This window comes from Vicia villosa, linkage group LG2, assembly GCF_029867415.1.
Source record: "Vicia villosa cultivar HV-30 ecotype Madison, WI linkage group LG2, Vvil1.0, whole genome shotgun sequence".
Lineage (NCBI taxonomy): Eukaryota > Viridiplantae > Streptophyta > Magnoliopsida > Fabales > Fabaceae > Vicia > Vicia villosa.
The window spans coordinates 81,169,683-81,197,507 of NC_081181.1; the positions used below are offsets into that span (position 1 = coordinate 81,169,683).

The window sequence follows — 27,825 nt, forward strand, 5'->3', positions numbered from 1 at the left end:
AAAAGGTAAAATATTTTTTTCTTTAAGTAGTTTATTTTACTTTATTTTATTTTTTTTTAAATATTCACTTGAAGTTAACTTTTTCACAAAGATGCCTTTGTCGATATTTATTTTACTCATGTAGATTTATAATTAGCAAATTTGGAGAGTTTTCAAATGGAGGCAAAGTGAAAATAAAAGTCAATGATTTTGGTAGAAATTGTCTATTGACAATTGCGAATCGTACTAAAAAAAAGTATTCAACCAGTAACACAAAGTTCGACACAAACAAGATTTATATGTTGAGGCTAAATGCATTTTTTTTATACTAAATGTGCTACTACCGAATCTCCCGATCTTTTGCACCATCGCTTAAGTCATCCAAGTTTATCAAAATTGAAGAAAATTGTGTCTGGTCTTCCTCATTTAGAGTCCTTACAATTAGAGTCTTGTCAGTTAAGAAAACATGTTAGAGTTTCTTTTTCCTGTCTCATTAATAACACATATTTGTCTCTTTTTGACGTCGTTCATTCTGATGTGTGGGGTCTTAGTCGGACTCCTTCTATCCTAGAATATAAGTATTATGTTACTTTTATTCATGATTTTTCAAGATGTACTAGGATGTTTTTAATGAAAGATCATTATGAGTTGTTTAATATTTTAAAGAATTTTTGTTCTGAAATCTCGACACACTTTGGCAAAATAATTCACATTTTACGCAGTGACAATGCAAAAGAATATTTTTCTGATTGTTTCAACTCTTTCATGCACTCTAAAGGCATCGTGCATCAATCGAGTTGTCCCTATACGCCTCAACAAAATGGTGTTGGTGAAAGAAAACATAGACACATTACTGACACCGCTCGTACCATTTTGCTAAATGTCAGTGTACCTCTATTTTTTGGGATGATGTTGTTCTTGATGTCAGGTAATTAATTAACCAGATGCCATTCTCTGTGTTGAATGATCACGTTCTTCATTCCCTTGTGCAATCTCGAGATCGATTATATGTTGTTTCTCCTCGTGTCTTTGGATGTACTTGTTTTGTTCAGGATTTGTCCCCAAGTCATGATAAAATACTCTTGGGTCCAAAAGGGATATCAGTGTCACTCTCCTTCTACAAATTATTTCTACACATCTTGAAATACATTCTTTGAGGACGTACCATACTTTCCCAACTCAGGTGTCTCTAAAACTAATTTAGATCAAGTTTTGTATATTTCTTATTTTGAGTTGGTTGAGTCCAGTCCTTTATCGTCTACTCCACCTGTTGTGATAGATGAGTCTCCACCACCGTTGAATTGGTATGGCATTACCTACGAGAGAAGGTTGAGACCACGTGATTCAGCTTCTATTCCAAGTTCATCCACCCTTGCTCACATTCTATCTCCTGACTTGCCCATTGCCATCCGTAAAGGTAATCGTTTAACTCGTAACCGTTATCCTATTTATAATCGTGTGTCTTATCACCGGTTATTTCCTACCTATTGTGCTTTTGTTACTACACTTGCATCTGTTTCTATTTTTAAAACTATTCAAGAAGCTTTATTCCATCCAGGGTGGAGATAGATAATACTTAGTAAATGTCTTCTTTAAAATCTAAGTATACGTGGGAGCTTGTTCCTCTCCCACCTAGAAAATTTGGTGTTTGTTGTAGATGATATTTAATGTTAAGGTAGGTCCTGATGAACAGGTAGATCGATTGAAATCTCTCTTAGTGGCAAAAGGATACACTCAAGTCCACAGTCAAGATTATAGTGATACTTTCTCTTCTATTGCAAAGGCGACATCTGCTTTCCTCTTTCTAGCCATTGTTACCATGAAATAATGGCCTTTATTTAAATTGGATCTAAAGAATGCATTCTTGCTTGGTGACTAGGAAAAAGAGATTTACATGGAGCAACCTCCTGGGTTTATTGCTCATGGGGAGTATAATCGGGTATATAAATTACATAAGTCTTTGGATGGCGTGAAACAATCACCTCAGGAATGGTTTGGAAGATTTAGTAAAGTGTTGCAACAATTTGGAATAAACCAGTGTGAATCAAATCACTCTGTTTTCACCAAATGCTCTTCGAATAAATATATTTATCTAGTGGTTTATGCTGACAACATTGTAATTACAGGTGATGATTTTGAGGGTATCAAGGCTTTAAAACAACACATATTTTAGAATTTTAAGACTAAGGATTTGTGTCCTATTTGTTACTTTCTAGGAATTGAGGCTGCTCAATCAAAGTTGAAATTCTGGTGTAACAGATTCAGATATCGTAAAAGATGTCGAGACATGTGATCTGTCAAGAAACATCAGCAAGGTATATACATAAAATTATGCCAAACTGAAAGATAAATGACACCAGTAATTGTTGACCCAGTTGGGTGAAATCACACCTACTTTGGGGGCATACCAAGCCAAGAATGAAGTCCACTTTCAACAGTATTAATTTAGAGCTAAACTAGTCCCAAGTTTACAACCCCTCACTTAATCCCTACCCAATGACCCTTCTACCTAGGTCCTCCCTAAATATGGAATATCCCCATCCCACTTCCTATCATCGCAATGATGTTGTACAGTTCTCCAATCCCAGGAGCTGTAGCAATGACTCAATACACAACTCATTCTGATCCCACATAATAAAACAGTTTGGAAGACATACTTCCATGACAATCCCTAGCCAAGACTCTTGACTATGACCACGAACTTGGAGTTACTTCAAAGCTTTCTCCATGAACAATACTCTGCTTACCTATAGGCTTCGAGGATCACATAGGTAACCTTCCCACAGGCCGTGAGGTTTACCTCGACAAATCCTAAAGATTACATCTTTTCTACTCGGTGGTTGTCTTATTTTTTCTAGGTTACAAAGTCTTCTATTTATAACCTATACCCAATTGGATTTGGGCCTTCAATCACAACATATTTGCTATTACAATATTGCAGTATCTTTTGCTACAATCAAGGTCTTCAATCTGTTAGTTTTCGAGAATATCTCTATAATTAGAAACTATATAATCTTCAAATATTCTACTTAGATTCTTATGAATGATTCCTCAAATATTCTTATTGATTCTTCAGACCTGTCAAATAATATATCACGCCTTTATTTGATTTGCATAATATCCCTGAATATTCTGCAATCTTCTGTGTAATTAAATCACACAAATTTAATTAGAATTCTTCACTTCAGCTCAGGCATGATGTGTAACATCCCATGTGACATGTTATTCCAGATGTTGAATTACTCCAACATAACATGTTCTATCATCTCAGTGGGAATCTTTGTTGTACCTGATGTGCTTATACATTTATACATACTAATCCTTTTATTTGTTTTACAAAAATTAGGCCAACCCTAAAAACAAAAAACTAAGAAAAGTAATGTATTGTTATCTCTCAAATGAAGTATGGTGTTTATATTTTGGAAGAAACATGTCTTTCAGATTACAAACCAGTTGACACTCCTATGGTTCCTAATGTAAAGCTTCTCCCTAATCAGGGGGAGCCATATACTGATCCAGGAAGATATCAAAGACTTGTAGAAAAATTGAATTATCTTACCTTGACTAGACCTTTTATATCTTTTCCAGTCAGTGTAGTAAGTCAGTTCCTTAATTCTTCATGTGACAGCCATTGGGATGCAGTTATTTGAATAATTAAGTATATAAAAGGATCACCTGGAAAAAGGCTTGCTTTTTGTGATAGAGGAAACACTGATATCATTGGATATTTAGATGCTGATTGGGCAGAAGATGTAAGTGATAAACATTCTACATCGGATTATTATGTTTTATTGGTGGAAATTTAATCTCATGGAAAAGCAAAAATCAAATGGTCGTTGCTCGATCAAGTATAAAATCTGAGTATCGAGCCATGGACCATGCCACATGTGAGATCTCTTGGTTAAATCATTTACTACAGGAACTTCATTTTTGTGAAGTCGGACCTATGTAACTTGTATAAGACAACTAGTCAGCTTTGCACCTTTCCTCCAATCCAATTTTGCATGAAAGGACAAAGCATATAGAAGCCAACTGGCACTTTCTTAGAGAGAAGATTACCATCAAGACCATCACACTTTCAAGGCTGGAATCCCCAAGTTACATGTTGTTACCCTAACCATGAGTTAGCGTGGCTAAAATCTCTTTGTTGGGGGTTAGATGTTGTTATTATATTCTTGTACTAAATAGGTCATGACATTCTATGTAATTCTACTCATGTTGTAATATTGACGACTCTTTAATCTTAATGCTTGTTTTAGCCTTGCAACCTAAAACAAGTTTTCATGGTGTGACTTGACGTCAAAAGGTGCTTGTCATTACTAGATCCAAGATAATCACAAATTTGATGCTAACGAATAAACATAGGATTATGTTTGATACCACACATACTATAGCAGGATCAATATGGAGTCTCGCTACTTTATGACTGTTGGGACTTAATGCTTTGTGTTGGTTAATAGTTTGAGATACTATCTATTAAGTAACACACTAATCTCACAACATGGAGACCAAAATGATATATAAATGAGGGTAACATGTTGTAATATTATTAGCTGAGTAGAGGAACATCTTACTGACCTATGGGCGTGCATGATAGACACTTAATGCAAGAATCCACCCATATCAAGCTCTCTTGCCGTTAACACTAAAATATTCATTTTACTTTATGTCATTTATTTTATGTTATTTACTTTCACACTTAACAACCTTCGAGATAGGTATTCATGAGAATCATCATGTCAGGAAGATGTCTAAGCTCGATGAGGCTTTCATCACCAAACATTATATCGTTCAGAGAGAAAGAGAACACCCTAAACCCCGAAAAATCGTATTTAAATAAAATCTTTAAAAATACTTATTTATTCCACAAGGGTGTCACATCTCTCTCAAAAAACCTCCTTCTTAATTTTTTTAGAAGAAAACAACGGAAACTCAAAAACATGTTCAGCTGAAATGTCTCATAATTTATATAACTCAAATTCAAGCATAAGCGAATTAATCCAATAGATATTATAAAAAAAGGAATACAAGAAGATAAAAGCTATCTCGTCCAAGTGTTACATATCAGAGTGATACGGAGGAATACTAAAATATAACCCAAAATGATAAATAAAGAAGAAGACATTCTAAGCCATTCCTCAACATAGCAGCAACTAATGCTCATATACCTGAGTATTTGCAACACCGACATAATAAATAAAACAACAACAAATAAGGGGTGAGAATAAATTCACAAATGTTATTGGTCTATAAAACAGCGAGGGTGGCTCAATAAAATTATTCAACAATCACATATAGTAATTCACAATAACAAACAATCACAAATGCAGTTATGTAATGCAATATATTTCCCCTCTTTTCCTCCAAATGCATGTGGTAACAAGGTTTGGATGTCAGAATTATTTTATTGATTGATCCATCGTCTCTGGTTCCTCTATAAACTCGAGACCCGTCTATAGTGGGGGAAAATTGAGATTAAAGCCATTGATTGACTTGACTCATTATTTTAGTGAAAGCCGCCACCACGCTTTATTGTTTCCAAAGGAGATGGGAAAATAGCGAAATAAACTCAAAGTTTTTAAATAAAAAACCACAAAAAAAGATATCTTAGGTACAAGGGTTGGTTATACAAGGGGAAGGTGTTAGCACCCCTCATATCTGTGGTACTCCACAGGAACCTTTTTGAAAATTTGTGTAAAGAGAATTGTGTGCAAAAGAAAGAGTTTTGTTTGATTTTAAAATTATGCTCAGCGAGACATTATATTTTGTGTCTACATACCTCCTCAGTGCAATGGAGAAGTCATGGAAAATGTAGTTCCACTTAAAAGGGAAAAGGTTTAAAAAAACTGGATAGACACTTTATCGTCATAGAAGAGAATACTCAGCCAATTATCTTAAACATGAGAACAAATGAACCATTTGCATCACAAATGAAAGAAAGGCTTAAAATTGGATAAATCAATAAGTATGCCACTAACTCCTTCAAGTGGGAAAGGTTCCATCATATCAATCAATATCAAGACTTTGTGGTTTTACATCTCACCACAACAATTAATCATGTCTAAACTTTTAAAGAAAAGCCACAAAGGGCGAAATATATTTTTAAAGAAAGATTTTTAAAAGAATTTGCAAAAATAAGAAGGTTTTGGAAAAAGGGAGAAGATTTTGAAAATTTAAGAAGGTGGGAGGAGATGAAGGGACTATCCTAAAGCATAAAATAAAAGGAAAGAATAAGAGCAATCTAACCAAACAAGAAGCCAACACTTGACATTAAAGAGTCAATGTAGATTTCCCATCCTTTGGACTTAAACCATAACCAAGCAAACACAATACCAACTATAGAACCCATATAAACTTGATATCTTCATGTACAACTTGCATAAAGCCTTGGAAATACACCATGAGAACTTGAAGAAAAAAATGGGCAAAGTAACAATTGTGTTCAGATGAACTCCTTATCACAATGCCTTGGAATTAACCATCAAGGACTTTTAAAGAATCACCTGCATACACAAAGAGAAATAACCTAATGCCTTAGAGTAAACTCCAAGGACTTCTAGACAAACAAGCATAATACAATCAAAGTATCAAGAACTCGGATGGAACTCCAAAGTGCTAGGGTCAAGATCCTAAGTCTAAGTCTAAGTCCATAGGTCCATCCTCCAAGCTTAAGGTAATTAAGTCTTTTATGGTTCAAGTTAATTATTAGTGTTTTAAGTACAAAGGTAAAAGTATGGTCCAAATGGACAAAGGAAAAAGAGCATAAGCATAAGCATATGTCAAAGTGGAAAAAGGAAAAAAAAGTGCATAAACATAAACATATGATGAATGAAAAATGATAAAGCATAAAGCATAAAAATAAAGACAATATAATTAAAGGCATAAAGTAAAGTTAATTCTTAATTGTCAATTGTTAGAAATAAGTAGTTAGTAGTTAGTTTGAATGATGAATAATGAATGACCAAGGAACTTTGGTCAAGATTGATGAAGACTTATCAGAGGATTGATAGAATCAAAACCTCTACACAACACGTTTCCAAATTTTTGAACCAATTGTCAAATAGCCAACCATCCTTGGGCTGGTAAAGTGTAAACATAGGTTTAGGCCACGAATGATCATTCTCCGAAACGGGACAAAGAAGAAAAAGAAAGGGGGAAGAGGTGGACTAGAACCACAATGTCCAGATGAATTTCTTTTGATTTTTATGGGATTTCATCTTGATGATTCATCAGAGGATTGATAGAATCAAAATCTCTACACAATGGATTCAAACAAGACTTACACCCACTAATCAAAGAAGGGAAGAAGACAGGAAAGAAATCTCAAACTATCATTAATATCATTCATCTAATATTATAGATTTGGTTTTTTCAAACCTATCAACATCCTAGATCCAATGATATTAATGAAGTTAAGTCAAGGTATCATAAAATATTTACAAAGTCAGAACCAATCATAAAAGAAATAAAACTATTATTTAAAACATATAAAAGGGATTTAAAATGGTCTAAAATAAGAAATTATTGATGAAATACTTAAGTGGTATCCAAACACCAAATAAATTTCTCACAAGACCATAATAAAATCAGAAAAACTATATATGATTTTTAGAAAAAAGGTTTCAGAATTTTTCAGAAACTCAAAACTATTTAAAATGACCAAAAATGATTAATGAATTGGAAATTTGTGATGAAATACATAAATGGTATCATAACATCAAACAAAAATCCCAAAAATTAATCATAGGTCAAACACAAGTCAACATGTGTTGACAAATTTTTTCATAATTTTTAAAAGTCAGAAAATAATTTTAAACTAATTAAAACAAAGCTAAATAAGCAAAAATCAAGAAAAATATTAAAACCAAAAATAAAAATATAGAAAAATATAAATCAAAAAGAGAAAAATAAAAGATTTTAGAAAAAACAATGGTATTTTTTGGAGTTAAAATGAAATAGTTGTTAATTTTTGAAGTTTAAATCAAATAAACAAAAAGAAAATAAAAAGAAAATATGTGGACCATAGGATAATGTCAAAACGCGTTAGTAAATCGATCCAAGGGACCTGACGCGTTGTGCAAATCATGGACTTTAGTGAATAACACATGGGATCACATTTAAAAAACGTTTGAAAATATTGCGTGGCATTGTCATTGGTTGAAGACGTCCATGTCACCGTCTTCAACCTCCATCCACACTAAACTCATCCTCCACAAATGGTAAAATCAAGAGCTCAGACCTATGTCATTCTCTTTGTCTCATCAAGACGAAAACAACCATACCCTCACGAAATATTTATTCAAACCGTAGTTTAGTCGTTTTGGAAAAAAACAGAAGATCATTTCAAAGGGGATTTGAAAATACATGATCATAAACCACTTCCAGTTAAAAATAAACCATACCACAAGCATCAGAGTGATGAGAGCTACATTGTAGCCACAAATTTGAAGAGAATTGGTGGAGGAATCTACCTGTTGAAGTTTAACTTGGAAGCTCTAAAAATGTAATTTGTGTGCTTGATTCAAGGAGAATTAAGGCTTGATTCTTGCTCGGTTAGCTTCAGGAAGTAACAAGGAAGCTAACTCAGTAAAGAATTTTGAATGAATTCAAAGGAAAGAGTGAATCCGAATCTCAATTTCAGTGAAGGGTAGTGTGAGTTGCAGCAGAGGTTTTTTATCTCTCTAATCTTAGGGAATGAGAGGAGAATGATCCTCTATTTATAGGGAAGTTGATGGAATCAAAAAGCGTGTGAAATGATCAAGAATTGAGTGAATTTGTGTGAAGGTCGAATCAAGAGAAGTGTACCTTGTAATTCACTCAAAACGCAGCCAAAACCTGAGTTTCATTGCACTAAACTCCTTTTGGAAGGTTGCTAAACATGTTTAAGAGAAAAAACGCGTGCCACATTGGATTAAAATGGAGTAATTTGGAGATTGACCAAACTGATCATGAGCTTTCTTCAGCTTCAAGGTACCAACTTCACCATCATGGGGCAACTTGCGTAGGGACCTTTATGCTATAATCTTGCGCTCTTTGGAAAGCTGAGGAATCAAGCTTTATAATGTACTTGGAAAGGTTTCATTTGGTGTTTTGCAGAAAAAGTTATAGCTTCTCAAAGTGGAGGAAAAAGATGCACAAAACACTTATCAAAATTTAGCAATTTTGCAACCTTGGTCAGCTCACTTCAACCTTAGGCCTCTACCAATTGGCTCGTGAATTTTTCAACTTTCTTTGATTCAAATGGCCTTCTAATTATGATGAACATGATGCAAAAAGAATCAACTTCATAGGTTCCACGAATCAAAAGATATAACTTTGGCAACTTGGATAAAAATAAGGCATTCCCTCGAGGTCATTTCATCAAACACCTTGGTGCATATGCCAAAAGTCCATCTTAGAGCTTGAATTTTCAAAAGTACCAACATGAAAGTTGTAGATAATGGAAAATAAGCTAATGTAAAAAAGTTATACAAGAGAAAGTGAAATTTGAATCATTTGGCCTTGGGACAGTCTTGCACACAAGTATGCCTTGAAACCCTAGGCACACCAACACGACCTGTAATGTTTCTTCTTCAAACATGATCTTACACTTATATTTTTATCTTGAACTACAAAGATGGATCAAATTAGACTCACTAAATATTACTACCTTCGTTCCTTTATATAAGAGACAATTCACCTTTTTAGGTTCATTGATTAATCAATGTATCTGGTATGTATATTGACTAGATACATTAATTATTCAACGAATCTAGAAAAGTGAATTGTCTCTTATATAAAGGAACATAGGTAGTATTATGCAAAAAATAATGGGCTCAAGATGATAAAAATTGAGCAAGTTATGATCCTTTGAAGTTGGTACACAATATCTTAACTTTCAAAGGAGACTTGTAATGTTTTCTAACTTTTGATGACTTTCTTCACAAATTTTCTTCTTGACTTGTGAAGAGAAGTTGTTGATGATGTCAAAGAGAGTATTTTGCAAAAGAAAACACTCAAAAATGTTGAAAATTGAGAAATTTATGCCCTTCTAACCATAGAACCAAGAACTTGTCCAATTAGGTCTATCTTTTTTAATCAACTTGAAATCCTTTGAAGTTTTCCTGCATGATAAAACATGAGGAAATACATAAGATCTTGAAATTATATTCTCTTGAAGGACACTTGTTTGTGAGGTTCATAACTTGATGAAACTTGTTGAAGAAGGCATAGGAATAAACACATGAACCAATGAAGTTCCTTGATGAATCAAACCACACAATCTTGAGATGAGCTTGACCAAATGAAGTGGGGAGATGCTTAGAACATGACACTTGATTATAAGAAGTCCCTATTGAATTCAATCCATTTAGCTTCCATGAATGCTCAGTCAATTGAAGATTACCTTCAAAATCCTAATTTAGGAGTGGTGTAGATGCACTTGCTTCAACACCTACCTTGCATCCAAAAACATTGAAGACAAAGACATATTTTAGTATTTTGGTTAGTGTAGTATATATACAAGATAAATTATAGGTGTTTGATGGTCCCTCTTAAAGATAAGGTGAGCACAACATCAAAAGAACAATCCTCTAGATTGTGATCTTGATCAATGATTAGAATGTAAATGAAGGGATAATCTTGGGATCAAAAATTGGGGTATGACACCGTCATTGGTTCATCTCTAAACCAAAAATTCCTCTTTGAATCTGTGACCCTCACTGGACCGAAGTCCTACCTATCTCTGATATACATGATGCGTTCAATGCAAACAAAAATATATCAATACAATAATCATCACCGGTTCCTCTTTGAACCCAAAACATCTAAAATATAAGACCATCATCGTAGTTCCTCTCTGAACTACATATGTCAACATAAATATCGCCAATATAAGGCCACTACAATAGTTTATCTCTGAACTACTTACCGCAAGACACACACACACAGAGTTTAATATAATTAAATAATTACTCAAACAATGCTCATCAACAAGGTAATTATAGCATTACATAACCATCGACATTCAACAGAGTCAACTCATAATTCAACAAAACTCACAAGAACTATTTCACTTTTTATTTATTAAACTAAAGAGTTATAGGGCTTACTCTAACCTTAACTAATAAGAACTCTAACAAAAATCAACTCAACTTTAACCCGTTAGATAACCCTCAACTTAAATCTATGAAAATGTGATGCAAAATTTTACATGGACAGAGTTGGTTTTTATTTTAAACATGTGTAACTATGAGATGTGTGATTCATGTTGTTAGATCATGCAAAGCAAATAGATGTTGCTTGTGATGATCTCCCCAAAGTTTTACTTCTCCTGCATAGATATTTCTTTTGGTTGACACTAAGTACCTTTTCATGGTATAACTGTAGGATCCTTGGCTAGTACATGGTTTAACTAAACATGTGAGTAACTACTAAGTAATCGAATTCAGATCGCCTGTTATGAATCAAAGGGTCCGTTGAAGTTGATGTGAAGATTCAAAGATCCGTCGAGGATATAATCATTATGTTGCAAGGTCCCGATAAAATGGTTTTGTAATGTTGAATTTATTTTCGTGACTATCTATGTAATGAATGTTTTTATTTAATGCAATGTTGATGTTGGTGTTGATTTGCAAATGTTTTGTCATGTGTCTGCTTTTGAGATTTTTGAAACCAGTCATGTTCAGAAATACATCTCCGAACACACCATTAAAAAAACTTCGAAGATGTATCTCTGATTTTTATTTAAAACAAAATGAAATTTGGTACGTACGAAGATGTATCTCCGAAAACATTGACATTTTAGAAATTTCTCACAAAATCTAGAAGAAGGAGTAAGGATACAATGAAAAAAATGAAAAATTGCCTTATTTTAATTGCCTTTTATTTTAATTCAATAGCATGCTCATCCTAAAGGGCAGTTCACCTAAGTTGCTACCTCAGGCCTAAAATAAGAATTTATGCATGTTTATCCTTTTTTTGTCCTTGACTGTGAATGTGCATTGTAATTTTTCTTTTTGATTTTAATAATAGTTTTTTTCATTGATGGATCCATTGAAGTTCATGAACCTCTTGATATGAATATAGCAACTTGGGAGCAATGTAACTACCTAGTTCAATCACGGCTTCTCAATTCAGTTTCTGAAGCGATTGCTCAAATCATAGTTCACCTTGAAAATGCTCTGGATGTATGGATCAACCTCAAAGAATCATTTGCTAAAGCTGATAGAATTTGAGTTTCCAACCTACGGGCTGAAATCAATAATCTTAAACAAGGTACAAAATTAGTTCTTGATTATTTTACTAAAATGTGTGGCTTATGTGAAGAGCTGAATACACACAGACCAATGCCGACTTGTACATGCATTCACCAATTTAGCCTCGTCGTAGCCAAAGCTAACAAGTTTTATTGACTTTTCAAAGTTGAATGTAGCGTCGACAAGGCAGGGACTAATATATTTGGTTGACTATTGGAGTTTGACTTTAGCCTCGGTTGAGCCAAAGCTAATAGCCTCGGCTCAACTGAAGCTATGTTATTTTGTTGACATTAGAGTTTGACTTTAGCCTTGACCAGACCCACACAATTCAATTTTTGTTGACTTTTGGAATTTTATTTTTTAATGTTGGCTTGAGGTTAGCCTCTACTAAGCCGACGCTACTGTAGACACGACTATTTTTGACCGATGAAAACAAGTTAACTTCGAGCCATTTAGCTTGCCCCTGACACTAACACTGATGCGACGTTAAATTCGTTATAGCATCGAAGAATGGTCGGCGCTAAATATTATTTTTCTAGTACTGGGTGATCTTGGTACCTCAGCTCCGGGCACTTCAGCTTGACTGATCCTCTCACTCTCTTTATTATTTTCTTTTCTTCTTGTAATATTTTCAAGGCCATTGTGCATTGGATGTAACAATTGGTATTTATGAAAGTATTTTTACCTCGGTAATTTGCACATTATTTAGCTTTGAGTTATGTATTTTGCTTCCTTTATTCACTGTCATGTTGCACAATTGGTTGTTTATGAGTTATTACAGCTCTAAGGTTTGTTTTTCATCCATGAAATGTAAAGTTTTCTTACCAAAAGAGCATTACCGGTGTTCATCGGTGAGTTGATAGTCTGCCTCATGGAAGCTGTGAAATATTCTTTGCTTCGACGCATTGTTCGATGTGGGTGTGAGAACCCACACGACTTTGTCCTTTAGAGAGGTGCCTCATTGTGTCGAAGAGCTTGATGTGCTCTTTGAACTTTCCAAACTATGGTCTTTGTAATTTGCGACTAAGTGCATTGAATGATGCTACCTACCATGTTTGGTAGTTGTGTTTATTCGCTGTAATTAACGTCCATTAATTCATTGTGTATTTTTTTGTTATATTTAGCATTCACTAAATCAATATGTATTTGTTTTCCCAATTATAGGGCTTAGATCTGGCGAGATATGTATACATCTTTGTGCTATGCTTCGTGTCACAAAGGACAATTTCCCGGCCAAGGATAGGATCCTCGTCCCTTCCCTCAAGGCTTGGCTTGGATAGAGGTGGAAAACTCCAGGCTCCACCCCTTAAAACCCTTGGATTGACTAAATCTGAAAGAGGGTCCTCTAGCTACGTTAGGAAAAGGGTTCCTTGGTCAAGAAGCATGTCTAAAAAGACTTACTCACGCCATCATGTATAGAATACACAATATTCTTTGTGATTACAACATTTAAAAATTAGAATATTGATTATTAAATTGTGTAACAACGTTATAGAGTATCTAACTAAGGATACAATATCCTATTCTATTGGATCGAAGACATCAGGAAAAGGATTAAAGATAAATGTCGATCGAAGGGGTATTTGATGGGACTCCGCTTCGCGACAACCCAAGTTTGGGGTGTTGCTTCCTCATATTCGTTCAATGAATTTTTGTTATTCTGTAGGCCCAACTATGGATACCTGGTAGTTTGGTTATGTTGGACCAGAGATTGATGTTCAGAGGACATTGCTTCTGAGTTATCTAGTAAAGACTCTTGAAAAGGTGGAAACTAATGTGGCCACGAGGGAGCCTGTGGCTGTATGTGGCTCAACATTCTCTACCTTTGAATGTGCTTGTATCCAAACATCTTTAATTCTTGACGCGACGCTCACCAGCTGCGTGGAAGAGGAATCTTAACAGGAGATCGTCGCTTGAAGTGAATGCGCTCTGTATCGTAGTGTTAAGGAAAAGGTGCAGCAGAGTATGGATGTTCAACACTTCGCGTCATGGAAGTGTGTAGTGTTATCCACTGTGATAAAGACCCTAACCATAGATAATTATGCATGGGAAGTTATTTTCGCTTTGCTACGACTAAGTAGCCTTAGTCGCAATACGAGCTTAATCCCGCTCTATCAGATCTGACCTGAGGCATTCTTTGTCCATCATTAAGATATCTTCTATTGCCTAAAGAATGTGCTCCGATAAGGGATTTGCGTTAGCAGTAGCTATGGATTAGTCGTACCTTCAAAGTCATCATAGTGAGTATCGCACTAGCGACATATAATTGAGTGAGCGCATAATTAGAAGGTTGATCATGAATTTCCAGCATAATCTTGAAGGAAGTTCCCTCCGTTCTTTGGTAATTTTGACATAGATCTAGATTTGGATATAGGATCAGTCAATCTTTTACTTAACGAAGTTTACGTGGGAATCTGAGATTTGGAAATTTGATGAATTGAGTTTGGAACGATAACTAATTTCATAGAATACGATGGATATCCTCATTCGATTATGATCACTTTTGATTCGGTAACACGCAAAGGTTATGAACTTGCGAATTAAAGAGCAAACATAAAATTTATGGAAATCGTAGGAATCATAAGTTGTTTCCAACATATGATGCCACGGGTCTGTCCAGGAACAGGAGCTGGAATATAGTTGAGGAACTGAATATCTTAAACCTGTGGTGTTGATCTCCGATATGGAGGCGATGGGTGGACCTGAAAGGTTAGCACTCCAATGCCTTAGTCAGTTCAGGATTCAAGACGAGTATAGTGAAAAATGAAGATCATTGAAGGTACATTGCTTTCCGTGTGAACTGACGTTTATATCTTGGATCAAGTGGAGTTGATTTAAGATGAATTGGGCCTTAGATATATGAGGCTTCGGGCGACTTATAATAGCTATAAAAATGTTTCAAACCTAATAGACAATAAATAATTTCTTAGCTATTAACTAATCTCCATGACTGTAATGAATTGCGGTCAACAACTTGCCACTATCATGCAATTACAACAATGATAACCATTGGATTTGAATCCAACATTTCAAGTTTATTACAAAGTTATTTTTTTCAAATAATATCAATTATTTAATTAAAAATACACATCGTTCCATTTTAATCTAACCATCAAAAGGTTTTGACAGTGTGACTGCGTCATCTCCGTAATTGAAGTGAATTGTAGTCCATTTCTTTGAAATTGGAGTTACAGTCCATTTCTTTGAAATTGGAGTGCCAACATTCAACAACTTGCCGTTGATCACACAATCATAAGACCACTTGCAATGGGGGTTGCAATGGGGGTGTAGAATAATTTTTTCAATAGTTGAATGCTTCCAATGGTGTGTTGAATGAGATGTTGAGTGTAATGTGAATTAATTGGTGTTGAATATATTCAACATGTTGAATGAGAAAGGAGCGGGGACCACATCATATACTTTACAAAATTTTATTCATAGTTTTTACTATTTAGATTTTTATTTCATCATAATTATTTGGAACAATGATTTTATAATAAATCAATTATTTATTTATTAAACAAAATTAATGAATCCCCATTGTTGGGTTATTGTTGGGTAAGGTGTTGAATTTTATTAAACAAAAACTATTGTAGTGAGTAAAATTGAATGAATGTTGAATTATTAGGTGAAAGAGAGAAGATGATGTGGAATGTAAAAAATGAAAAAGGAGGGTGTTGAATATGTAAATCATTGTAGATAGTCTAACAATGATGACAGTTGGATATCAATCCAACAATTCAAATTTGATAGTGTTAATTTTTTAAATAATATTATAAATTCTTGAATTAAAAATATACACCGTTCAATTTTAATCTCACGAACAGAAAATTTTGACGGCGTGACTGCATCAACTCCATGACTCTAGTGAATTGCATTCCATTTCTTTGAAATTGGATTACCTTCAGTCTACAACTGGCCATTGTTAGAAAGTTTTGACAGCGTGACTACGTCAACTCCATGACTGTAGTAAATTGCAATCCATTTCTTTGAAATTGAATTGCATCTGATCAACAATTTGTCATTATCATGCAATCACAACAATGATTATCGTTGGATTTCAATCGAATAGTTCAAAGTTGATATAGAGTTAATTTTTCAAATAATATTTTAAACCATTGAATTAAAAATATACACCATTCTATTTTAATGTACAATAAGAAAGTTTTGACAGCATGACTATGAGAACTCCATGACTGCAATGAATTACTGTCCATTGTTTTGAAATTGGATTGCATGCAATCAACAACTTGCCGTTGTCACAAAATCATAACAATGATTACAGTTGGATTTCAATCTAACAGTTCAAATTTGATATAGAGTTAATTTTTCAAATAATATTATAATCTATTAAATTAAAAAAATACCTAGTCCGATTTTAATCTCACGATTAGGAATGAAATTTTGACCCATACCTTATGGGTACCCGTAAAAAATGCCCACAACAGATAAGATAAATATCTGCAAAATGGGGACACAGGTAATTTCCCATTAAAATACGCGGGTATGAGTGTGAGTTCATGTATCTTACTACCCACCCGCCTCATACCCGCACTACATATTTATATAATGTCATTTATATTATTATATAAAAATACATGTTTATCAATTTTAAAAAAATATATTGCTATTAAACTATTACACATCTTATTAAAAGTGTTTATTTATTTCTTAACTCAATAATAATATTCATACTTTTTTTAATATTGTGAAGAAAACTTAAAATTATATGATTTTTATAATTAATCAATTTAATTTTACTACAAACATGGGTAAACAAGAATGGGTATAAACATTGGTTCCCATGCGGGTATGGGCTCGTCTACGAAAATTTTTTCAAACTGCAGGTATGGAGACGGGTACTATAGTACCCTGTCCAAACCCGACCCACTGCCACCCCTACTTACGATAAGCAAGTTTTGACAGTGTGACTGCGTCAGTTCCATGACTGTAGTGATTAAAGTCTATTTCTTTGAAATTGGATTACCAACTGTCAAGAATCTGCCGCAATCATTCAATTACAACAATGATTACCGCTAGATTTCAATCCAACAATTAAAATTTGATAGAGTTAATTTTTCAAATAATATTATAAACTGTTAAATTAAAAATATACATTGTTCGATTTTAATCTCACAATCAGGAAGATTTGATAGCATAACAGCGTCAACTCTATGTTTGCAATAAATTGCCGTCCATTTCTTTGAAATTGGATTGTGTATAGTCAGCAACTTGTCGTTGTCACACAAATCACAACAATGATTATCATTGGATATCAATCTGACATAAGATATTTGATGTAGGGTTAGTTTTTCAAATAATATTATAAACTGTTAAATTAAAAATATACATTGTTCGATTTTAATCTCATAATCAGAAAGATTTGATAGCATAACAACGTCAACTCTATGTTTGCAATAAATTGCCGTCCATTTCTTTGAAATTGGATTGTGTATAGTCAGCAACTTGTCGTTGTCACACAAATCACAACAATGATTATCATTGGATATCAATCTGACAGATGATATTTGATATAGGGTTAGTTTTTCAAATAATATTATAAACTGTTGAATTAAAAGTATACACCATTCAATCTTAATCTAACGATTAGAAAATTTTGACAACGTGACTACGTCAACTCCATGATTGCAGTGAGTTGCAGTCCAATTTTTTAAAATTGGATTGACTGCAGTCGATAACTTGCCGCTGTCACGCAATTATAACAATGATTACGGTTGAATTTCATTAAAATAGTTCAAATTTGATAGAGTTAATATTTCAAATAATATTATAATCTATTGAATTAAAAATATACATTGTCTGCTTTAATCTCACGACAAGAAAGTTTTAACAATGTGATTGCGTCAAATCTATGATTGGAGAGAACTGTAGTCCATTTCTTTGAAATTGGATTGTCGGCCGTCAGAAACTTGCCGCTGCCATGCAATCACAATAATGATTATTGTTGGATTTCAATCCAACGATTCAAATTTGACTTAGAGTTAATTTTTCAAATAATATAAACTATTGAATTAAAAATATTCTTGATGGTGTGCCTTTGAAATCGCTAAGCGGAGTGGAGAGTTTGAATCTTGAAAGACCGTTTTCGGAGATAGAATTAAAGGAGGCTATTTGGGCGTGTGACGGGAATAAAAGTGCCAGTCTGGATGGTTTTTCCATAGAGTTTTCAAGAGATTTTGGTTGGTTATCCGCGAGGATCTTCTAAGGTTATGTAATGATTTTCATGGCAAAGGTTCTCTTGTGAAGTCTATAACTTTTTCTTTCTTAGCTATGATTCCTAAGAACAACAATCCGCAAAATTTAGGTGAATATCGTCCCATTTGTTTGGTGAGTAGTATTTACAAAATTATTGCAAAAATCTTGGCAGCTAGATTGAAAGAGGTTATTGGTAGTTTGATTTCTAATAATCAAACCGCTTTTGTTCCGGGTAGAAATATGATGGATGGAGTTTTATTGGTTAATGAGATAATTGATTGGTCTAGAAGAAAGAAAAGAAGTTGTATGTTGTTGAAGGTGGACTTCGAAAAGGCTTATGATTCTGTTTCTTGGCAATATCTTAGAGAGATGATGAAGAGAATGGGCTTTAGAGATAGGTGGATGAAGTGGATGGAAGCTTGTATCTTTACGAGTCATATGTCTGTTTTGGTCAATGGGAGCGCAACAAAAGATTTCAAGGTGCTTAAAGGTTTACGTCAAGGAGATCTGTTGTCTCCATTCATCTTTGTTCTAGCTATGGAGGGTCTAACCGCTCTTGTGAGGAAATCGGTAGAGATGGGGGACTTTAAACCTTTCAAGTATGGGGAAGAGGATTATGTGGACATCTTACAATTTGCGGATGATACTATAATTCTTGGAGAACCATCTTATGATAATCTTTGGAATATGAAAGTCTTGTTAAGAGGATTTGAGTTAGTCTCGGGGTTGAAAATTAATTTTTCTAAAAGCAACATCATTGGTGTGAATGTAGGGGATTGGTTTTTCAACTCGTCAACGGTGTTTCTTACTTGCAAGAAAGGTGAGATTCCTTTCAAATTTTTAGGAATTATGGTAGGGGAGAGTCCTAGAAAGAAATTTTTTTGGTTGGAAGTGGTAAACAAAATAAGGGGAAGACTTTCATGTTGGAAGGGAAGGACCTTCATGTTTGCGGCAATCATCCGGAGAATTTGTCTCATCTCTTTTTTAATTGTAGTGTGGTGAAAGAGATTTGGAAAAATATGTATTGTTGGGTGGGTGACATGGATGAGCTCGATGGGGAAGAATTTTTGGACTTTGGTTTAATTCAAGAAAAAGTTAAGAATGCTAATCATAGGGTGAAGCTCAACATTATTTGGATAGCCATAATTTGGAGCATTTGACTTATGAGAAATGCAATTATTTTTGAGGGAGCTACTTTTTGCTATGATGTGGTTTGTACCAATATCATTTTTCTATCTTGGAGATGGTTGTCTTTTGGATACCTTAAGTTTATATCTATTTATTATGATTGGTTTAAACTTCAGTTATCTTGTTCTAACACTGGTTAGTATTCTGTTTTAAGGGTTGCACCCTTAGTGCGAGCTTTATAATATATCAATTGCTTATTAAAATATATATATATAGACCATCCAATTTAAACCTTACAATCAAAATAATTTGACAATGTGACTACTCATCTTGACAGCGATACTGCATCATCTCCATGACTGCAGTGAATTGTAGTCTGATTTCTTTTTACTGATACTCCCACCCTAATTTTGAACCCAAATCCCTTGCAATAAAAAGAAACTAAACATTCATGCATTAAATTTTACTTTATTGTCTCATCAAGATCAGATAATTGTGATTTAAACTTGACTATGGGTCCGTTTATTTTAGCTTTTTTTTAAAAATGATTTTTATAGTGTTACATAATTTTGTGAAAAAAAGTTTTACAAAAAAACTTTTTGTAAAAGCTTCAAATAAAATTTTTGTTTGAATAGTTATTCTTAAAATGTGATTTTAGGTATTTCATTTATTTATGGGGAAAAAATTGAATATCAAAATTTCAAAAACTCACTTAATTTTGAAGCTATTTCAAATAGATTTTCATAAAAATCATTTTTGAAATATGATTTTTTGAAAAAATTATTATTTTAACTAAATTTTGGTCTTCAATAATGTGTGTTTATGTTATAGAACGTCAAAATTAATGTTTCAATTTTAAAAAAATAATATAAAAAAACTTGTAATATTTTAAAAAACGGTTTTAGAAAATCTATTTTAAAAAATAAAAAAAAATTCATTTTTTTAAAGCTGAAACAAACAGACAATCTATTTTGTGATCAAACCGTCACTATTATCTCGAGAGTGTGAGAAAAAACTTGAACGCATGGGATTCAATTTCCCAAGTTAGTAATAGTGGGGGTGTTTAAAGATTTGTAGGGAACCTCAATGATGGACGGATCTTTAGCTTGTCATACAACAGGTGACTACTGACAAGATACAACTTGTTTATGTGTACCATATTTCTCAGTCATTTTCCTTTTATTTTACTACTAGCCGCTGTTGTTTGCTAGCTTTGATTATGATATGGACAGTACAGACCCCCGTTGGCCCTACCTGAAATTAATTGTATCACAAAATAGTTGTTCATAGTTAATACTATTTGCACACCACAAATCTATTATCTTTACTCTTTCTTTCCATATAAACAACTCCATTCATAGCCTATCTAGTAGAAATTACAATATTTTCGTTTCTAAGTAGCTATGGCCACTAATGAGTTGAGGCTTTTGGGTGGCTGGTACAGTCCATTTGCAGTGAGGGTACAAATTGCCCTTAGCATCAAGTGTTTGGATTATGAGAACATTGTAGAAAACTTGAAGTCCAAAAGTGAGTTGCTTCTTCAGTCCAATCCTGTATACAAGAAAATCCCAGTTCTCATTCATGGAGATAAACTCATTTGTGAATCTGCAAACATAGTTGAATATATTGATGAAGTTTGGAAAGATAATGGTGCTCCCTCTATCCTTCCTTCAAATGCTTATGATAGAGCCATTGCTAGATTTTGGGTTGCCTACATAGATGACAAGGTATTTCTAATTCCTATTCATTTTTACTAACCTTTATGAGTTTTTTATATTTATTGAGGAAACGTAATTAACATTTTATATGAAATCATTATTGAAAAATGAAACTGAAATATCATGTTATTGGAAAAACACTAAAAGAATTAATAAAAAAAAAATTCTAAAGTTAGTTTTATAAAATAAATAGTTTAAAGAGATACATGTAAATTCATTTATAGCTATTTTTTTAGTCTAGGCTTGAAGTGACGTTGAGATACATTAGCATCCAGTTTTTGCATTTGCCCAGCAAGAATTCACTAGTAGTTGCAAAACGAACCCAACTTTTCTTTTTTAACTTCAAATACCGCAACATCTTTTTCCCTTCCAGACAACAACAATGGCACACAGATTCTCTTTACATTTCACACTCAAAATGCCACTAGCATACAAAAATCATTCACAAACAACAGTACCAAAATAGACTTAAAAAACGAGAGAAATTAGCAACTTGGTATCGTCCTCCTGTTGTTCACTTATCATGGAATCTATTCATCTTTTTATTCTTCTGATTTCATTGAAATAATAACATAGTATAGCAAGACAGCAACACAACCACGGCGAAATGCTATTTTGCTGTTGCCCATTTCGTGTTTTTTAAAATTTCTCAATTGGACATCGTTTGTGATGAGTAGGGAAGAAGCATAATTTTGCATTGTCCAAAAATTTCTACTTAAATAGGAGGTTTTTACTGTCCATTTCGAGGGTTCCATTATTTCATGACAAGGATAGGAGCAATGATATTTTTTGTATGGTGTCTTATCTTAAGACGCTACACCTATGTAGCTACGAATGGAAAAATGTATTACAGAAAGCCAGTGAGAATGATCGTGATTTGCTTATGGCATTTGAGGAGTCCTTAAGGGCGTTTGAGCAATAATTATGTGGAAGGTGTATGAGCATTCATGTCACGAGTCGGACATGTCATCATCTTGATAGTCTGGTTCGTGTTACTCATCAGAAAGGGGAGGTCAGAAGCTACATTGTAGATATTGGAAAACCATTTACTTACAACAAACTCAGATAACTTCGACACAAACAAGGGGCTTGATTTGGACGCAAGATTGTCAGAGAGAGTCCTCACAACACCTATCTTCACCGTGAAGAGTATACCACTGAGGTGTAATCTTACTTTCTCCTGGCATTGAAAGATGTCCTTTATAAGGTGGTTGCTGAGCCCAGAAATGTAGGTGCTTGGGTTGAGTTGTTACTTCTTCCTCGTTTCACTTTACAAGTAGTTAAGTCTCAGAATAGGCGGAATTGCAAGTCTGAAAATTGAAAGTCCTTGCAACGACAACACATTTTAGAGTGCTTAGCTACTTGGAGAGAAACAAATGGACGTGTCAATTTAGTTAGTAGTGTGTTAGGAAACTTTGGGTAAGATAATTTGTATCATGGGGGAGTTCATATTGAGGAGAAAGATAAAAAGATATGCATTAATCTCAAGCAATGCCTTCGCAAGGTTGCAGATGACCATTTCAAAGTGGCTGTGAAAGTCTTAGGTTCATTCGAAGTTCTCCCCATATAATGAACATATAATGAAGGTTTTAGATGCTGAGCACATGAACAAACCACCTCCATCCATGCCAACCACCTTGTTCTCTAAAACTCCTTTAGCGGTTGAAGTTTGATACTATCTTCAATTGTATTAAATCATTTCCCCAAGGGACAAGATGTGATAAAGATGGTATGCGAACACAAGATATATTAGCTGCAATATGTGGAAAAGGTTCTTATGTGGCAAGAGATCTTTTATGTACAATCACTTCAGTAGTTAACTTATGACTGTGAGAAAAATGTCTGATGAGTATGGCAGTGTTTGTTACCTCTGCACCCTTGACGTTGTTATTAAAGCTTAATGGTGGGATACAACTAATTGTTGGGGGTTAAATTTGGAGGCGGTTGGTATCCAACATTACTATGAAAAGGGCCAATAAAGATGTGGCACGATATATATATATATATATATATATATATATATATATATATATATATATATATATATATATATATATATATATATATATCAATGACTTCTTGTTTGGGGTAAAGGTATCAAGCGGTGTTGAGGCCATTTTGCACAATGCTAACGTGGTGCTAAGCACGTGGCATGGAAATGGTTCTTTAGCTATGCTCACGATAAATTTATCGAATGTTTTCAACATGATAGATCAATTTGGTCTTCTACGCGAGTTGGAGGTGAAATGCCCATCTATTTGTTTGTGGGTTGAGTTTCTTTATGATCAGACAACATGGTTTAACCTTGGGGTGGACATATTATGTCATCCACTATATTGCAACAAAGGTAACTTTTTAGGTTCGTTCCTTTTTGTTCACTTGTTTGACATGCTCATTTATTAGATTAGATACAATTGTAAGTTTCTTTTTCATGTGTGGTATCTTGTTGACAAGACTATCATAGGGCCGAAGCATTTGCGAATAGAGAGAAGACTGTAAATTTCTCGACTGATCCACATGAGGAGAGATAGACACTTAGGCCATCTGATGTTCTGGTGCGCGGTTGGGTAGGAGAGAAACATGCATGTGTAAACTTGACTAGGGTTTCTCCATTGGTAGGACTGATGACTGGAGGTTTTACTATGGGACAGTCAGCCCTCAAAGTCGCTTTGATTAAAGTGATAAAAAATGAGAAAGCGTGTTCCAACAATCAATATGCTTTCATATCAGACATTAAGAAGAAGCTTACAATTTTCTCTAACCTAATGAATGAGAGAGTGTAAGACAAGAGTAAAAGAAGCGGCCTAACGCGTCACCTTGTTGTACTTTAATGGATGACACAATATGTCCATCCCTAGGTACAACCTCCTTGTCTGACCATAAAGAAACTCAACCCACAAAGAAATTGATGGGCATCTTACCCTCACCTCGCAGAATAAGGTTTATCGATCTACCATGTTGAAAGCGTGCGAGAAATCTATCGTGAGCATAGCAAAAGAACCATCATTGTGTCGCTTGCTTAACACCCTGTTAACACTGTGCAAAATGGAAGTCATTGAGATAACGTGTTATATCTTTACTGACCCATTTCATAGAAACCTTGGATTCCAACCGCCTCCAAATAAAACCTATAGCAATTGTCTGTATCCCACCACCAGCCTTTAATAACGGCGTCAAGGAAGCATATGCAACAAACTCTGCCAAACTCATGGAAAATCTTCTTTCAAGCCATAAGTTAACAACTTGAGTGATTGCATATAAAAATTTCTTGTCACAAAAAAACCTTCTCCACACATTATAAAGAGTATTTTTCTATGCTTGAGATAAACTAAGACGACACCTAAGAGATATACTCTTCACAATGAAAATAAGTGCTTTAAGGACTCTCTCTATCAAAGTGATTATCAGAGTCTGTTGTAAATGGTTTTACAATACCCATAATGCGACTTCTAACCTACTCTGTCCCATGAGTAACACAAAGCAGACCATCAAGATGATGATATGCTCGACTCATGGCATGAATGCTCTTATACCTTCCACATAATCATTTCTCAACCACCCTCAAAGACTCATCCAATGTCGTAAATAAATCCCGATCACTTTTAATTGTATTATGTATTGTACTTTTTTTTCGTCACTACATATGTGTAGCGTCTTAAGATGAGACATCATATGAAAAATATCGTTGTTTCCATCCCTACCATCAGGACAACAATGAAACTCTTGAAATGGACAATATAAACCTCCTATTTGAGTAGAAATCATTGGTCAATGCAAAATTGTTCTTTTCCCCTGCTAAATACAACAGATGTCTAGTTGAGGAATTTTAACAGACACGTTATAGGCAGCAGCGAAAGTGCATTTTGCTATGGCTGTGTTTTTGTCTTTCCCTACATTTTTGAACTAGGAAGTCTAACATCTATTAGGTTGCTCTTGAAAAAACCAATTGGAGGGTTTGTTTCACACAAAATGAGAAAGAGGTATATGGTGTGAGAAGGAGATTGTGGGGTTTCTAAATTGTTCAAACAGTGGCAAGTTTGCTGTGTGCTTTGGAAAAGGATGGATTACGGCTTTGTGTTGTGTTGTGTTGTTAGAGGTTATGGCTTTGTGTTCTCAAACATCCTGTACAGTGGCCGCTTTGGAAGTTTAAACTGATTCTGGAAGAAACATCATGTACAGTGGCTCAAATGGATATCATCCGCAGTTTGTTCTTGAATTTTAGGAAATAGGTGGCATTGGATTTGGTGTGAAGACTGAGAAAAAGAATGGAGGTTTGATTTGATTTGAATGTCCTATATCATCAGCTCAAACATTCTGGAATTCTGTTCCAAGACAGAAACAAACAATGTCTTCAGTTAATCAGTAACATAGAATAGTCAAAACATTTTCCCCCATAATATATAATGACAATGAGAATAGAATGTAAAAAATGAAAATCATTTTAAAAATTGAGGGAGTAATTCATTTCCCCTATTTCTATTTCAATGATATTATTTTATTTCTTCATGTTTTTGGTGCATTTTTGGGAGACTAGTTCTACAACTCCATGCGAAATGGTTTATTTGCTCAAGATGAAGAGTCCAAGAAGACATATTTCGAGCAACTAGAAGTAGTTCTTGCAACCTTAGAAGATGCTATCAACAAATGCAGTAAAGGAAACCACTTTTTTGGAGGAGATAACATTGGATTTATTGATATTGCTTTTGGATGCTATTTGAGTTGGATGAGAGTCAAAGAGAAAGTAACTGGAAAGATGTTTGACGAAGCCAAGACTCCTGCATTGGTGAAATGGGCTGAGGCTTTTGCTGCTCATCCTGCTGTCAAGGGAATTCTACCAGAAACTGATAAGCTCTTGGAGTATGCCCAAGCTATGTTACAAAAGTAATCTTGTTGCTTCTACTTAATTATAAGTAAATGGATTGTGAGAAAACTTTTGTTTCTAAATTGTTGTCTGAATTGCTTTGTATTTCCTTCCTCTTTAAAATTTGTGTCAAGTACTCTCTTAGACTCTTTTGTAATAGGGTAGAGTACCCCCTTTATTCCTATTAATTCATGATTTGCTAATAAAAAAACTGATATATCTAATTTTATTTATATCCATTTTGAAAAGAGTTTATATTTCTAAACCTATTAATTTATAGTAATTCAATACTCTCTCTCTCTCCAATATCATATGTAACCAACATATAGTTTTCAATTATCTTAAAAATCCTCTATAATTATTATATTTAATCTTAATACTACAAATTTATCTTTAAATTATTGAAGTCATTATTTCTCAATTTTTCTTTTCCTTTAGGATTTTTAACAGTTTAAATATTTAAAACAATTAAATGTATGACTAAAAAAAATTCTTAATAATATTTTTAACATGTGTCTTGATAAGTAAATTAATATTGTCTTTGTTTCATAAATGAAGAGTAAATTTATTAGTGTTTTCAAATCTAAATCGATTTAAATAAAAACCGTAAAATGATGTAAAATAATAAAAAATTTAATATTATTAATCTGTTTGGATATTTTTTTATATAAAAACTGCTTAGTTCGGATCAAATTTTGGATTAAGTTTTCAAAACTAATCCAAATCGGACCGAATCACACACACACACACATATATATATATATATATTTATATATATTTATATTTATTTAATTTATTTTTAATTAATATTCGATAAAAATTATTTTTTTAATATTATTTATTAATACAATTTAATTCATTTATTTATTTTTATTATTTTATTTGTTTCAATCATTTTTATAAAAATATATCAACTTTTAATATATTTTTTGGTATAAGTAGGAAAAGAAAAAGAAAAAGAAAAGCAGAAAATTTAGAAAAAAAATTTTCACTAGCATTACCTAGCAGGAGAGTGATGATTCTAACAGCGGCTCTGTCAAATACTGGTACACCCCATCATTACCAGCCCCATATTTTGTTAGATAGTTAGCACAAACATTCCTCTCACTAAGAGTATGAAATATTTGAACTCGTCATTCTTTAGAGGGAAGTTCTTTAATGTTATGAAGAATCGGGACCTAGTGATGTAACACCCCGTTTCTACCCGGCACATATAATGCGGAGAATATCAGAGTATTTAAAAATTTCTCAACAAATAAATGAGGCATCACATATTCACTTCATAACAAATCACTTAATCGCATTTAGCGGATACATAGCACTTTCTTTGATCCATAAAACAAATACTCGGCATATAATACTCTTCAAAACAAGGTAACTTCTTTTATTGGAATATAGAGGAATCATAATTCTCAATCTTTGAATCAAATAACATGTTATTCAGCTAAGATAAAACAATAAACAACAACAATTATAAACATCATAAATCATCCCCCCGAGTGCTACATATCAGAGCGACAACCGAATCGATTAACGATAACTAAATCTTCATACTCGAACACCTGCACGTTACCAATATAAAGGCAACGGCGAACAAGAGAAAAGGTGAGATATCAAATCATATAAGTGAGCGCATGATAAATTGTATATTAGGATCCAGGCATATATAGTCATCACATCTCAAGTA

At 33.7% G+C, this 27,825-nt stretch overlaps 1 protein-coding gene across 1 annotated transcript; it reads left to right on the plus strand.

Moving 5' to 3' along the window:
• The first annotated feature begins 20,876 nt into the window (after positions 1–20,876).
• Positions 20,877–26,371, plus strand: LOC131651579 (glutathione S-transferase U17-like). Its single transcript, XM_058921238.1, has 2 exons — positions 20,877–21,286; positions 25,812–26,371. The coding sequence occupies exons 1-2, from the start codon at positions 20,963–20,965 to the stop codon at positions 26,160–26,162; spliced, it is 675 nt and encodes a 224-aa protein (XP_058777221.1). The 5' UTR covers positions 20,877–20,962; the 3' UTR covers positions 26,163–26,371.
• Positions 26,372–27,825: the final 1,454 nt, after the last annotated feature.